This window comes from Quercus robur, chromosome 7 (genome assembly GCF_932294415.1).
Source record: "Quercus robur chromosome 7, dhQueRobu3.1, whole genome shotgun sequence".
Taxonomy (NCBI): Eukaryota; Viridiplantae; Streptophyta; class Magnoliopsida; order Fagales; family Fagaceae; genus Quercus; species Quercus robur.
Window position 1 is genome coordinate 18269765 of NC_065540.1, and position 15175 is coordinate 18284939.

General features: G+C 36.4%; 2 protein-coding genes across 2 annotated transcripts; both read right to left on the reverse strand.

The window, feature by feature from the left end:
- Nucleotides 1–413: 413 nt before the first annotated feature.
- LOC126692615 (serine/threonine-protein phosphatase PP1-like) lies at nucleotides 414–3192 on the reverse strand. The gene is made up of 3 exons (XM_050388282.1): nucleotides 2906–3192; nucleotides 1214–1773; nucleotides 414–1025 (listed from the first exon to the last, which is right to left on the reverse strand). Exons 1-3 carry the CDS (start codon nucleotides 3072–3074, stop codon nucleotides 849–851), a joined length of 906 nt encoding a protein of 301 aa, XP_050244239.1. The 5' UTR covers nucleotides 3075–3192; the 3' UTR covers nucleotides 414–848.
- A 1892-nt stretch (nucleotides 3193–5084) lies between these two features.
- LOC126692612 (cell division control protein 2 homolog C) lies at nucleotides 5085–7158 on the reverse strand. Its single transcript, XM_050388281.1, has 3 exons — nucleotides 6399–7158; nucleotides 6149–6287; nucleotides 5085–5380 (listed from the first exon to the last, which is right to left on the reverse strand). The coding sequence occupies exons 1-3, from the start codon at nucleotides 7079–7081 to the stop codon at nucleotides 5288–5290; spliced, it is 915 nt and encodes a 304-aa protein (XP_050244238.1). The 5' UTR covers nucleotides 7082–7158; the 3' UTR covers nucleotides 5085–5287.
- Between the last annotated feature and the right edge of the window lie 8017 nt (nucleotides 7159–15175).

Consider the following 15175-nt stretch of genomic DNA (forward strand, 5'->3'; position numbering starts at 1 on the left):
TCCTATGAGAGATTATCTTTTAAGTTTCACAATCTTCTGTTTGCCATGATGTACACGATTTCATTCAAGGAATTATATGAAAAAAAGCCACAATAGATGTTTCTTTAATGATGATAGATTTATATAGATATTTTCAAGATAAACTGATAATGTGAAGGATTGAAAAATTCACCTTCATATATGGTGCTCATATTTATAACTGTATAGCTGCAAATAAGTTGTGTTGCTTGCAAGCCATTGGAGCTCAGCTTGATTGAGGGCTCGGCCTGTCTCAACTGGTCTATCAAGCTAGCTAAGCTCATTAACTTGAGCTCACCTAGAAATGCATATCAAGTTATAATGAAAACTTTGTAAGACAACTACGAAAGAAGTGTTTGGCTGTCACAATGAACACATGATATATACCCAGAACGGACATGAAATGGAAAAGTAGCATTTTAAGAAAAAGTTGACGTAAAACAACAATAACAGGAGTGTAAACTGTAAATTGTCGAGGCTTTTTAAGTATTTCTTCACAAAGAAATACAAATACTACACTTGTTATTTGTGTACAGTCAGGTTTTGAGAATACAAAGCAATTTTCGTGAAGGTAAAACTTAAAAAGAAAGAAAAAGAGCAGAAGGTAATTAAGCCTATGAAGGGGTTATATACACGGCCTTGTTATTGCTGCCTTGGTTGCATGAACGGTAGCTGTATGATTACAAACATAATTCTCCGCCTCTTAAAATCACAGCCGAATAAGTCTCTAATCTTACAGCAAGAATGCATATTTTTGTCTTCCACCAGGATTCTCTTCTCTTTATAGTTCACAGTTTTATTTTTAACTTCCTTCTCCAATGCCTGGACTTTTATTCCAGATGTGCTGTTTTCCCTTTCCATGGTTTGAGAATCTGAAACGAACAAAGCAAGCTTGCATCCACACTCATCAGGGCACCCGCATTATTAAATTCTCCACAATAGTTTGGTGCTGAAAATATGGTAACCAGCTGCCTCTCTGCAAAGAATTCGTAACCATCTTCAACCACCTGTCAACCATTTTCTTTCAATTTATTAGGCTACATATATATTCATTAGGTAAAGCTTAGGTTCTGTATGCAACATAAACAATGTAATCTTTTTCTAAGGACAATAAATTCAACCGGAATAAATGTCAGTGAGACAACTCTTTTCTTAGTGTTCATTCACAACATAATTAACATGATGAAAGGAAGACCTGGTGAGCACGGCATATGAGATCAAGATCGTGTTTCTTCAAGAACTCAGTCACCTTGTCAGCTCCAAAGGTATAGGAAACACCCCTATCATTCTCACCCCACCCTTTAATGTCTCTGTCAGGATCAGCCCAAAGGAGGTCACACAAGAGCCCCTGGTCTGGAACATCAACTGGCCTTTCTATAGCTCGTATCTGATCCAATCTCTCCATTTCTGGTGAAAGCCCACCATGCATACACAAGATTTTTTCATCAATCACTGCAGCTACGGGCAAACAATTGAAGGATTCAGTAAATATCTTCCAGAGACGGACACTGAAGCGGCGCTTGCACTCATCATAGAATCCATAGATTCTGTTGATAGATGCACATTCATGGTTTCCTCGAAGGAGGAAAAAGTTGTCAGGGTACTTGATTTTGTAAGCAAGCAGAAGGCATATAGTCTCTATGCTTTGTTTTCCTCTGTCAACATAGTCTCCAAGGAACAGGTAGTTTGCATGTGGTGGAAAACCACCATACTCAAACAGTCGCAACAGGTCTGGAAATTGACCATGTATGTCACCTGCACACCCAAACAAGCCACCATACTATTCCTTAGCTACAAATACTGTGTAACATTATTTTAAGAGCCTTGATACCTAAAAATAAAAATATAAAAATTCTCACTTCTCAATACTTACAAACAAGCCACCAAACCATTCCCTAAGTATGATTTTTTACATTGTTTTGAGTGATTAATTTAATTTACTCCAAGGACAGGCAGATTAGTAAGTTATTCCTCACCTCTCAAACCAAATTCCACCCTTTTGATCTGAAATTTGACTTATGAAAAGAACATAGATCAACTGTTCGGTTCTATATTTAGAGATGGTGCCCCCGTATTCTAATACGAAAAGGTAATACTAGTCTCTGGAATAGAGGTTATGTTGTAAACCCTATTCTTTTTGCTATATGGACATAGTTACACCATCAAGCCATGTTAATTTTTTGTGTTATTTTCTCTCTTTTTTTTTTCTTTACTCCTCACTAAATTGTATAGATCAACAATCCTCAACACCCATTTTAAAAAAAGGGTTACTGAAAGTAAACTCACTTTAATTTTCTTATTTCTTTAGTGTGTTAGAAACCTCAGAATCCTTTTTATAGAGTCTGTTTGTTAAAAACTTGTACCGGATTCTTTTACAGATGTTGTCGCCTTCAGCAATTCATATATGACGATAATGATCATAATCCTATTGCAAAATAAATCAATGGTAGATTAATTGTATCAAAAGAAAATAAATGCAATTATATAGACATTTAATTCTGATAAAATTCTTTTGACAAAGATCATAGAACGGTTGGGGAGGCTTCTTTCGAAGAGAAAAGCAGGGCAAAAATTAAAAATCAAATCAGATGGTAGAATTTGATATAATGAAGCTGGCATTTCCCAACCCCATCTGTTAAAAACGCTGGTTCTTCATGCTCATGCATAAAATTAAAATCGGATTTTACATGATGTTGGGTTTTATTTATAACAATTTATGCGAATTCTGTATCTCAAATGCCACAACACGGGACAATGAGATTCCTGAAAGCAACAACAAATGGGGGGAATGCTTTTGGTTACACAAAACAAGACAAAAGATAGGTAGGAATAATAGGATGAACAAAAGAAGAAAGAAAAAAGGGTTAATGAAACATTGTTTACATACCACAAACATTAACGGGAGCCTCTAATTCAAGAAGAATAGGCTGCCTGAGGAAGACTTCCTTGGCAGTAACGCAAAGTTGGCGGATTTCCGACTCTGCAAGCTGAATCTTTTTCCCTCTACTCTTCCTTCCTTCCAACAGCCTCTCTATCAGCCCATCCAATCCATCCATTCCCCTCCGACCCCCACCCCTCCTCCCACTACCACTACTACTACTACCCTCTTTATCAGCCAGCTGATCCGTTTTTTTTTTCCCCTCTTCTTTGTTTTAAAAAAAAAAAAAAAAAAAAAAAAAGATGGTATTTCTGCTGTTGATACTATATATCAGAATCAAAATGATGACAGACAGACTAGAGAGAAAAAAGAAAAGAAAAAGGAAAAATGATTAGCTAACAATGCTAGCAAATTTTGAGACACAGAGAAAGACAAGAGTTTTGGCTAAAGAATAGGAGGAGTTGAGACATAAATGGGTTTTACATTATATTGTGGCTGCATTTTGTTATGTCTTGAATGGTTGTCATATGTAAGGTTTTACATTTTGCCAACTGTTGTGGACAAGAAACAATAAGCACCCCTCCCTTTCCCCGGTTTACATGGTCCATTCCACCCAGTCACTCTCTTTCTTTCTTTCTTTCTTTTTTTCCTTAATTGAATTTGTTTAAAATAATTTTTGCATTACTGTCACCGAAGACATAGACAACTTATACATCACCGCTGGCAACTGTTGCTATCTAAGATCCACCATTGACGCTTGCCAAGCTTCTTGCTTAACTGTTACTCTTTTTTGCTAAATCAAGCAATTACCAACTAATCATGTTTTAGTTGAACCGCCACGCTAATATTTCGTCCACCACAACCATCTTCCTTCTATTTCTTAATAGTTTCTCAAACATCATCAGCCCTGAAAGCATGCAGTAACCTTAATAAAAACAAAACAAAACATTAACAGAAAAAACAGTCATTGTGCAGCCACGTATGCTTGATCTATACGTAAAATCATGTAGCAAGCAGAGGATTTTAATCTCTTGCTTTGATTTGGCCCACATCGGAAGATTCGGAACCCATAACCAATTTAGAAACAAAGATTCCCTACATCCACTAGAAAATATTGATTTAAATATACTGACAAAATAACATTGAGCAATGGCATTTGTTTCTATAAACATAAATATGAAATCGACGAAGTTTACCAACACGGAGGAATGTCGTATATGAGAGGGGAAGAGAGAAGGGAGACCACTACTTGGGGATGACATGTTCAGGGAAAAGTAGTTCTCAGGCATTTTCAACTTTCTAGAGGTACATAAGATTTACTGCAACACAACTGGTTCTTGATGTGTCTTTCTCAACTGAAAAGCAGTCTAAACAGAACAAAGATGCAAAAGCAAGTTTTGGCCTGATTGATATGTTGACTGCTGCAAATATATGTCTTACAGTCATCTGAATAATATGCCATAAAACAATCTCTCTATCGACAAAGCAACTCATGTGGTTTTTGACACAATAATGCTGCGTTTCGTCTCATAGATTGTCTACAACAACCCAAGACTCAGGAAACATGTTCAAGCCTAATTTATAATTGGCGACGGTAAATTGGGTCTGTTTATTAATCATCTGTATACAATATGCTTATAATACATCTTTCTCTAGGGCCATACCCTATCTAGTCTATTTATACATTAGCAGATCTGTATTGCACATCCTGTTACTGCTAATTGAGAGATCTGTATGGTTCCTCCAATCAAATTTTGTGGACAATTTTGCAAAAAGGGAGCACTTCTTAAGCTTAAAAATCATGAAACAGTATGAAATAATAAATTTTCAACAAGAAAGAATCACAATCTTCATGGAGCAACTCATCCCAACAAGAACCAGTACATCACCCTTCATCCCTTATTTATGAGAAAATATCTTGTACATCTGACATATGCATCATCTCTCTCACAATGATGTGGTTCCAACTAAATATGGAATCCACATGTTTGTAAGAGAGATTGTTCATATATCCAATGTATGAGATAATTAAAACTACTTATTTACAAGGGAGAAGGTGCCATTTGGTCCAAACTCCAATTCTCCAAAGACCACTGACACCTCACCCTTGCACTCTGGTGGCTTTACTCCCCAGCATTACTCAAAGACTAATACCTAAAAGAATAAGAAAAAGGAAAAAACTGCCAGATAGAAAAACACAGTAAGATTTAAGTTGTAAATCACATACAACAAAGTTCAAATCACCAAGATGATGACAACTGACTTGACCAAGTATCAATTGATAAAGTCAGCCTCTCAACTTAAACACGTGAAAGTAAATTCCCAGCATATACTATATAACACCACAAGAAAAATACAAGTTCAGACTATCTCTGATTAGGCAACACAATTTCAGAATTGTGACTTGTCAAGGCTGTCAAAATAGGGATGGTCAAGTGCTGCTTTGGCTGAGATTCTTTCAGCTGGGTCATATTTAAGCATTTTCTGCAAGTACAAACAGAAAAACTGTAAATCACACAAAGCTGAAACAAACAAAAGGGAGCATATATAGATAATTAGCATTCATAATGCAGCTAACATGAGGTTCAGTAGCATTCTAAGAACAATGAGAAGACTAAGCATGAGGTTCTGCTAACATGTTAAATTAGTTTGTACTCAGCTATTTTTTTTTTTTAAAATAATAATAAAACTAAATAGGTCAACTATACTAAACAAATGCAAATATGAGAGATGGTGAAAACCCATATGGTCTATCACATCACTTCTAGGGTCTGGACTATATAAAAGATAGACCAAGAAAGAACTTTGCTAGATTTTACAAGTTATAGTCACAACTATGAGATATAATAGAAGATTTAGGATCATACAAAAAGGCTAGCAGATTATTTGTCCCTCAGTAACAATGAAGAAAAAGCTTTTGTATGGTCTCATATCTTAGTATTTTAGAATGTAAATTTGATTTCTACAGTCTACACATAAGGTGAAATGCATGAGTAGGCAAAAGGATAAGAACTGAGAATTGAGATGCAATTAGCATTACATTGTATTGTATGTTAAAACGATAGTTAAATGATTAAATTCACAATTTTATGGATGGATAATAGTTAAATGATGAAATTCAGTCTTTCCCAAAAGCATAAAGTTTTGGGACAAAATGATAATTTCATCATAATAGAAACAAAAAGGGGTTGCAGGAAATTGAATAATATAATAGGGCCATTTGGTGGAAGGAAAGAGGAAGCAATGCGTTACCGAAAGGAGGTCAACACCATCAGGTCCCAAAGCAGGAACGGCACGTGCCAAGTTCTGTGGTTCCCACTGTGGATACGCGTGCCAATCCCGCAGGGTAGTAACTCCACCCCACTGCTTCTCTGTGGGAGTGCCAAGCAACCTGAAATTCAAATCAAATCAATTTTTTTTTTCTTTTCATTTTAGAATTTTAAAATCATTAGTAATAAAACAAAAGCAAATGAAATCAATCTTGAGAGAGATTGTAAGAGACCTGAAAATATGAAGCAATTGCTGGAACTCGGAGTCGCCAGGAAAGAGAGCCTGACGCCTCGCCATCTCAGCAAAGATGCAACCGACGGACCAGATATCAACGGCGGTGGAGTAATGAGTGGATCCAAGAAGAACCTCCGGAGCCCTGTACCAGAGAGTAACGATCTCGTGCGTGTAGCTCTTGAGAGGAACGGTGAAGGCGCGTCCGAGTCCAAGATCTGCGATCTTCAGAATCCCCCGGTCCTTGTCGACCAGCAGATTCTGGGGCTTGAGATCGCGGTGGAGAACGCCGTGGGAGTGGCAGTGAGCGACGCCCTTGCAGAGCTGGTAGAGGAAACTCTGAACCAGGGAAGGAGGGAGGGGCCGAGGGTTGGCGCACTTGCGATGAGAGTCGATGAACTTTTTGAGATCGGTTTCGAGGTACTCGAAGACGAGGTAGAGGAGAGGCTTGCCGTGTTTGTTGAGGGAGTGTTCGACGCAGAGGAGGCGGACGACGTAGAGAGATTGGGAGAGCATTTGGAGCAAGGAGACTTCGCGGAGCGCCGTCGGGGGAACGCCTTCTTCGTCCATTTCGAGACGGGTTTTCTTGAGGGCGACGACTTCGCCGCTCTCCTTGTCTTTAGCTTTGTACACCTTCCCGTACGTTCCTTCTCCCACCTTCTCCAGTTTCTCGTACTTCTCCATTTTTTTCCGATTTTGATCTTCTTCTTCTTCTTCTCTTTGTCTCTGTTTGTTTTGTAAATTCAAATTTATAAAAAGGGGGGGAGGGAAAGAGGGAGGGGAGTGGGGGATGGATGATGGTGGATTTGTTAATATTTTTTAGCACACTCGACACGTGTGACTTGGCTGGCTGGCTGGCTGTCCCTCCCTCGCTCCCTTCCTGATCTTTTGAAATTTGAAATTTGAATTTTTTTGATTCTCTTCTTCTGCCACCTCTTTATTTTGCAAAATTACGGAATTACTTAGGCCTTGTTTGGTTTAAAAAAATGGTTATTTATCACTCAGTTTTCATCACTCATCACTTAAAACACCCCACCCCATTTGGCACCATCATCACTTGTCATCACTCAATATCTTTCAATTATTTGTGGGTTCCATACCTGTACCTTGTGCAACTTTTACTTTTTTTTTTTTCCCTTCAACCCCTAGTACCCAAACTCACTGAACCTAGTGAATGAAAAAAAAAAAAAAAAAAAAAAAAAACCAAACTCACCGAACCCAGTGAAAAAAAAAAAAGTAGAAGGAAGAATTGAAGACCGAACCAGTGAAAAAAAAAAAAAAAAAAAGAGGAAAAACAGAAGACTGAACCAGTTAAAAAAAAAAAAAAAAAAAAGAAGACCGAACCTAGGAGAAGAAATTAAAAAAAAAAAAGTCAAAGGTCAAAAGGTGCACCTGTGGGTCCCTCCATGTGTGTTTAATTACAAAAATGTCATTGAGTTATGAGTTATGGAAACTGAAAACAACTAAAATGTGTTTTCAGTTTCCATAACTCATAACTCAAAAATCAGAGAATTGAGTGATGGAAACTGAGTCACGGATCATGAGTCATGGAGTCCAAACAAGTACTCTTCCGTGGACCTCACTAGTTTTGGATCATGAGTTATGAAAATAGGATGATATCACTCAAAACTCTCTTCATCCAAACATCACCTTATATTTGGTAAAAGTTAACAAATAAACATTAGTTTATAAAATTTTTAAAAACAAAAAAAAAAATTATGTAAAATTTTAAAATAATAATAATTTCTTTTATGGTTTTTTATATTTTTCATGAAAATAATGTTATCATGTTAAAACTTTTTAAAAATAATTTATTAACAATTATTTTAAGAGCATTCATTAATAGGACTCTCAATTATTTAGTAAAGGTATGCATGAATTGGGTTAGATTGGGTTGACGCCTTGAGGGGTTATCTCAATTCAACCCCACCTTGGATGGCTTGAAAAAACTCATTGGAACTAGAAAACCCCTTGACCTAACTCAGCTCAACTTAGCCCATTATAAGGGTCCAACCCAACCCATTTTGGGTCAGGTTGGACTCATGGCTTGAATAGTTTAGTTTTTATTTTTATTATTTTTTCTTAAAAAAAATTAAGCATTCGAATAGCAATAGCAAGCAATATTACAAGTGTTTGCTGCCATTTCAATCTTCTAAAAATTCTAAGCATAGCACCATACATAAATTATTATTCCAACACAAATAATCAAACCAAATAGTTTTATCCCAACTCAATTGAGAATCAAAATAAAATAGCAACAATATTACAACTAGTTTCTACCATCTGCCATTTGAAAATTCTAAGCAATGGAACCATCATACACAAATTATTAACCCAATTGACATTTAGTTAGTAAGAAATCAAATAGGCCTAACCCAACTCAATTATGAAACAAAATAAACATAAACTAGTTTAATGAGTTACAAGAAAATATAAATGGAGACTTAGGGTTTTGTTTTACATGAGGGAAAGGGGCAAAAAAGTAATTAATAAAAACATATAATATTAAAATGTAGGTGGATTAGGCAAATTTGTGAATCTACTGACACAAACTTAATCCAATCCACCAAAAAAAAAAAAAAAAAATCCAAACCACCCATTGGATTGGGTCGAATCGGTCTCTTATATTATTAGCCCATTAGGTCTATTACCAAAATTAAGAGCAATCACATCAGTATATATATAATAGCATAAGGGGTGAATTTGGCATATCCAACTCCAAACATCATCCACATTAGTCTATGTGAACTTGTGTAAATTTGGATTGTTGTGAAATAGATGATCTCATAATGAGTATTTTTGAAATATAGTTATGTAAAATAAAAAAATAAAAAAAAGATTCTTATGTTAAAATAAACAAAAAAAAGAAAAACTGTATGAACTGATACAAATGTAAATGTTCTAACAACCCATTAGAACTTATTCTCAATTACAAGATCTAATTCCATTCTCTTTTTATTTTTAGTTTTCTCTTTCTTTTTCTTTTCCAAACTTGTTTGGTCTTTTTCGTCTTGCTCAATTTCTTTTGCATTTTTTTGTGCTTTAGGTGGGTATCGTCCTTTTTCAAGCGAAGGTGGAGATTTGTTGACTTTGGGCCAATATGTGGCTTAAATTGCCAAGCTCAAGTTAGTGAATACTATAATTGAATACAAAAGGGAATAGATTTCCCTAGCTAACTTTCAATGGCGTGTGTGCGTGCACACACACACACACACACACACATATATATATATACATACATACAAGCATACATACATATATACATATATATTATGGTGTTGCAAAGTGAACAAGTGTATTTTTCCAAAAAGTAAAACCTAGCAAGTCTTGTGAGAGAGAGCTAAATGTGTATTTTCGTTTTGGGTTTCTTGAAAATGCTCTTGTACACTATTATATCTCTCTAACTTTATAGTGAAATTTCTCCATCATTGCCTGTAGAGGTAATCATTTTGCAGAACCACATAAATTCTTTGTGTTTGCTTGTTATTTAATTTTCTCTTTTACAGTTATTGATTTAAGTTCTAGAGTGCTATTTGCATAATAGAAGACATACTACTGCTACCATTAGCATATATCAAAAGCATTTTCTAATGCTTTGAAAACCCTAGTTAACTCATATATATATATATATATATATATGTACTCACCTTATGCCTCCATCCAAAAACCTGGCTAAAGAGAGTTTATTTCTGGCCTCCTTGTTTTCTTAAACCCTAATTCGTCTTTTCTAAATGGACATACAACACACTAGCATACAATACACTAGCATATTTATATGTACTCAAAAACCTCTCTCTAGCACTTGCATAATGCAAAAACTAGTTTTCTTATTTGCTTTCAGAACCTTTTTTTAAATAGTTTTTTCTTGAGCTATGATTATCTTAGTTTGATTGTGATCTTTAATTCACTTGTAATCTCAATCTAATCTCAGTATTATAGGCACTGAGGAGTCGTTTAAAAAAGCTCTAATATGTGATCTTTAAGCAAAATAAGTCTTCTTCTATGACTTTTCCTTTACTGGAAACAATATGAACTCTTTTGTTTTATATATTTTATTTCAAGCCCTTGTTTATTGTGTTTGATGATTGTATGTTTTCTATGATGTGTTCCAATCTAACCATGATCTAATTCTGTTGTGTTTTTAGTACTTCCTTTGTGTTTTTTGTCGTTTATGTCCTTAAATTTCAAGTTGGTTTATTCTTAGATATAGAAGTGTGCACATGTATTTTATTTGATTGTTGTGATATTTGTTTGATGATGTTGAGACCATGATGTAATTATTTATTTATTCTAGTGTTTATCTTATTTTTGCTTTTGATTTAAATCAAATATTTAATTGATTCATTCTAAAATGTGAGTTCTACAAATTCTGTGAATCTGTGTTAAGGATGTGTATGCATCATCGAGACTATGCACACAGGGTTCAACCCTACATACTCAGGGGTAAGTATGCGTATACACCCTAAACCCAGATTTAGGCATAAGACCTTGTTTTGATTTAATTAATTATTTTCCACTTGTTTTGTGATTCTGTTGACTTTGAATTCTCTGTTTTAGATTAATTATGATAGATTGTTTTCCATGTTTTATTCTTGCCATGTATGGTTTAATTTGATATCTTTCTTTATGTGTTTAATTTAATTGTCAACATTTCATGTTTAATATAATTTGTTTGATTTGGTTTTAATATTTTTCCCTTTTATGTTGTAATGCAATCTTTAACATGTTGTGTGTGTTTACGATAAGGATTAGGCTCACTTAATAAACTCTTTAATTAAATATGACCTATTAACACATAATAGAGGCTGGCCCACATGTCGGGTGATCTTGGGTGTCTAACACCTTCCAAAGCCATACCCTAACTTTGAACCTAATGCCTAGTATGTAGACCCATGTAAAGGCTCAAGAGGCCCAATTTGGTTCCTGGACCTAAACCAGGTGGTGACTCCCAAATTTTCGCCTCCAATCCATTTGGCCAGCGCATACTTTCAAGGGGCAGAACCCACAAGTGTGTGTCGATGCACTCATAACTTTCTTAAACTATTACTAGTGTAATACTTTACACCACATCTTACATGAGTAATAGTTTAGGGAGATAAGTGTGCATTTTCATAGTTTAGGGGGTAAGTGTAAAATGAGGTATAGTTTAGGGGGGTAAGATATAATTTTTCCAATGTTTTTAGATTTTTTTTTTTTTTGGTAAACTATATTTCATGATAGTCTTAATGAAGAAAAATTATGATTTGATGCAACTGGAAAATTTGTGAAAAATTAAATATATACATACCATTGCCAAAAACCAAGGTTCATTACTACAAACCATTTCCAATAGCGGTTATGGAAAATAAGATCGAGCGATGTAACTTCCATAGCAGTTGGCTAATGAACCTCTCAAGGATGTAACAATGGAGAAGGTGAGAGTTGAGGAATTTGGAGAATCAATATGTAAAGATTGTGGATGAATTAATCTTGTTTTTCTCTAGGGTTTCTTCTCTCAAAATTCTCTCTGGAAGCTCTTTACATTTCGTGAGTATAAGGCGTATTTATACTGGTGTGTGTTTGGAATGCAAAGAGTTACTTTTTCCCAAACAGAGTGGATTGGTGACTTGGCTCAGTGACTTGACTGAGTCGCGAGTCCAAGCCGCAAGCTAATTGAATGGTCAGATTGGACTTTTTGTCCTGTAGTGCTCTAGCTAGCGTGACTGTTTAGCTCCTCTGCATGCTTCACTCGTGTGCATCCTTTGGCGACTTGCAAGCCACAAGATCCAGTTGCGAGTCCCTTGTTGAGTGCACAATTTTGAGCTTTTCTTCACACTCTCTCACACACTACCCTTACATGATTCCCACCTAAATACAGGGTTTCTAAATGCTGAATTACAAGCAAATTTGGCACGGAATAAAGCCAACAAGATGGTTGATAAAATTCAACCTTACACACATGTATACATTATTGAAAGGACGAGATAAAAAAGAAGGAGTTCACACACCTTAAAAAGGTCATGAACACCAGAGTGCTCAAAGTCCTTTAGAGACATGTCATAGCATGCTGCCATGTCCTCGTCTGTTATAGCCATCCCAAACCTTTCCCAGGCCAGATCCTTATTCTCAACAAGGTATTGAGGAACTTGTTGAGAAGGTTGAGACGAGGTAGGCGTTTTTGCCATGGACGGGATCTGCACAGGCGGAGGATCCTTGGGGTCTGAATCGGCGTCCAAAATTTGGACGGAGGTCTCATGGACGGGAAGCATAGGAGAAGTGGTCCGAGCCCCCCTAGGTTTGGATGACTTGTGCTTAGCTTTTTTCTCCTTCCTCCTACTTGGAAGGTTCCCTAAATCAACTCCTTTTGATATACTTTTTCTTTTTTCACCTACGGATGGACGAGGTTGAGATTCGCCTTGCCTGACCACCTTGTCCATCACCTCTTTGCCTTTGTTTTCCTTCATGGTTGCCATTCCTAAAAGAAAGACAATATTAATAAATAAAAAAATGCAAGTTAAATAACACTTAAAAAAAAAAAATTCTAAGTATACATAAAAAGGACTTACATCTACGAACGGTGAGCTCGTGTGCTAAGGCTTCAACGGACGGATCAGGACCAAGTCCCCATGTAGCTAAACATTGAAGATTTACCAACGAGTGGAAGTTCCTATTAGCATGTAGACGAGCTCTGTGGACGCGGTCATGGTGAAACTTGCTTAAAGAAGGACATCCAATAGCTGTATAAAAAAAATAAAAAGAAGAAGAAGAAGAAACGAGGTTAGACGATTGCCAGCAAAAAACAAAAACACTTAGAACAAATAAGCAAAACATAAACATGCCTTTTGGACGAAGGTTGCCTAATTCTCCAGTATATGGGGCAAATGTATCCCTGCCAACCTCTACAGGGTGCCCATACCAGAAACCAGAGACAAAGAAAAACTTCGTCTTCCAGTTTCTGTCAGATGAAACCAAAGATTTAATCAATCTACAGTCACTACCCTTGGCTATAAATTGATAAAAGCCCTGGGATTGATTAATTTCAGAAAGTTTGTAACAAAAAAGGAACTCGTCCACAGTGAGGGGACGATCCCCTTCGAACACTTCCTTCCATAAAACTTGCATAGAAACAATTAGTCTCCATGTGTTGGGATTAAGTTGACACACTCCTAAACCTAACCTAGTAAGTAACTCTCTAGCAAAAGCATTTAAAGGTAACCTAAGCCTCCTTAGAAGATAAGCTTCATATATACCTATCCCAAAACAGGGTTGACAACACCATTCTCCATGGATGGCTAACCTAGGGTTAAGGTCGTCTGGGATTTGATACCAGCTCCTAAGTGCTGTAAGCCTCTTCTTGTTTGTCTTGGAAGAGATGCCTACAACACAACTGTACACAGTTTCTTCTTCGTCTAAAGGAGGAGACAAAGGAATACTGGTCGAGATGCCAACCCTAGAAGTCTCCCTCGTCCTAAGTTGTTCCTGAAGAACCTCAAGAGGAACTCTAGGAACACTAGAGGTGTATTCCTTGTCCGTGGTGTTACCACTACTACCACTACTACTGTTACTACTAGAGCCACTATAGCTGGAGTCACGGTACTCGTCTATGGCTTTATCTACACTATTACTAGACAAGGAAACAAAAATTTTAGACATTTTGGAAATTTGAAGGAAAACCTAAAATTGAGGATAAGGAAAATACTTGGCTCTAGACGGAAAACTAAGGATGAGAGAAGACACTTCTATACGAGGCGCAAAGACGAGGGATGTCAAAGGAGGAAATTTCAGAAATGTAAAGGGTAGAGGAGGAATTCTACTATTTATAGGCAACTGACTTAAGCACTTGAAATGGCACAACCAACCAGGAGATGACATGTGGCATACTCCTTGAAAAATGTATCAACGCAGCTAGTCGCTAATAGAATTATGACATGTGGCACATCTAATCGTTGACAATAAATATGTGCGTTCAAGAAATGGGGTCAGGTTATATATTCCCTTAGACAACCCATGGACAAGGGGGCAACTGATGGTGTTATAAAATGAGCCTAATTTCAATCTCGTCCATACGACTCGTCCAAGGGAGGAATGAGGAAACAGACTGTATAGAACACGCCCGTTCGTGATAAGCTCGTCCGTCCAAAAGGAAGGATTGGACGAACGAGCTCTTTACATTCTAAGCATGCCCCTCAAAGGCAAGCCTTGAACAACCCCCACATTCCTACTGAGCACAAGAACCAAGGTTCATTAATACAAACCATTTCCAATAGCGGTTATGGAAAACAAGACCGAGCGATCTAACTTTCATAGCGGTTATGGAAGTTACCACTGAGTCTTTCGAGCTCCTCAATTTTAGGGGAAGTTATTAGATAAATAACCGTTTCCGTAAACCTATATAAACACTTATCTCCAACAATTAAAGGTATGTTCTTACTTCCTAAAAAAAAAAACAACCCTCAGAAATTTGGAATTCTATATTTTTGGAAGAGAGGAACTAACTTCATCATCGGAGGATTTGTGGCCGGTCAACCCCAGTCTCCTCTGATCTTTGTTTTCTTCTTTTTTAGGCCCTCCGAATCATCAAAGTTTGCACCATCCAACCTATTGATTTTTTGAGTTATCAGATATTATTTTTTTTATTTGCTATTAATAGTTTACCACTTAAAATTTATTGTAAAATTGTTGCGAAAAAATTATGACTCTAACTTTTTTAATTTTTTTACTAAGGGTTTGTTTGGAAACCACTTATTTTACTGAAATTGAAATTTTTTTACTGAAAGTACTGTAGATAAAGGTAAAAGT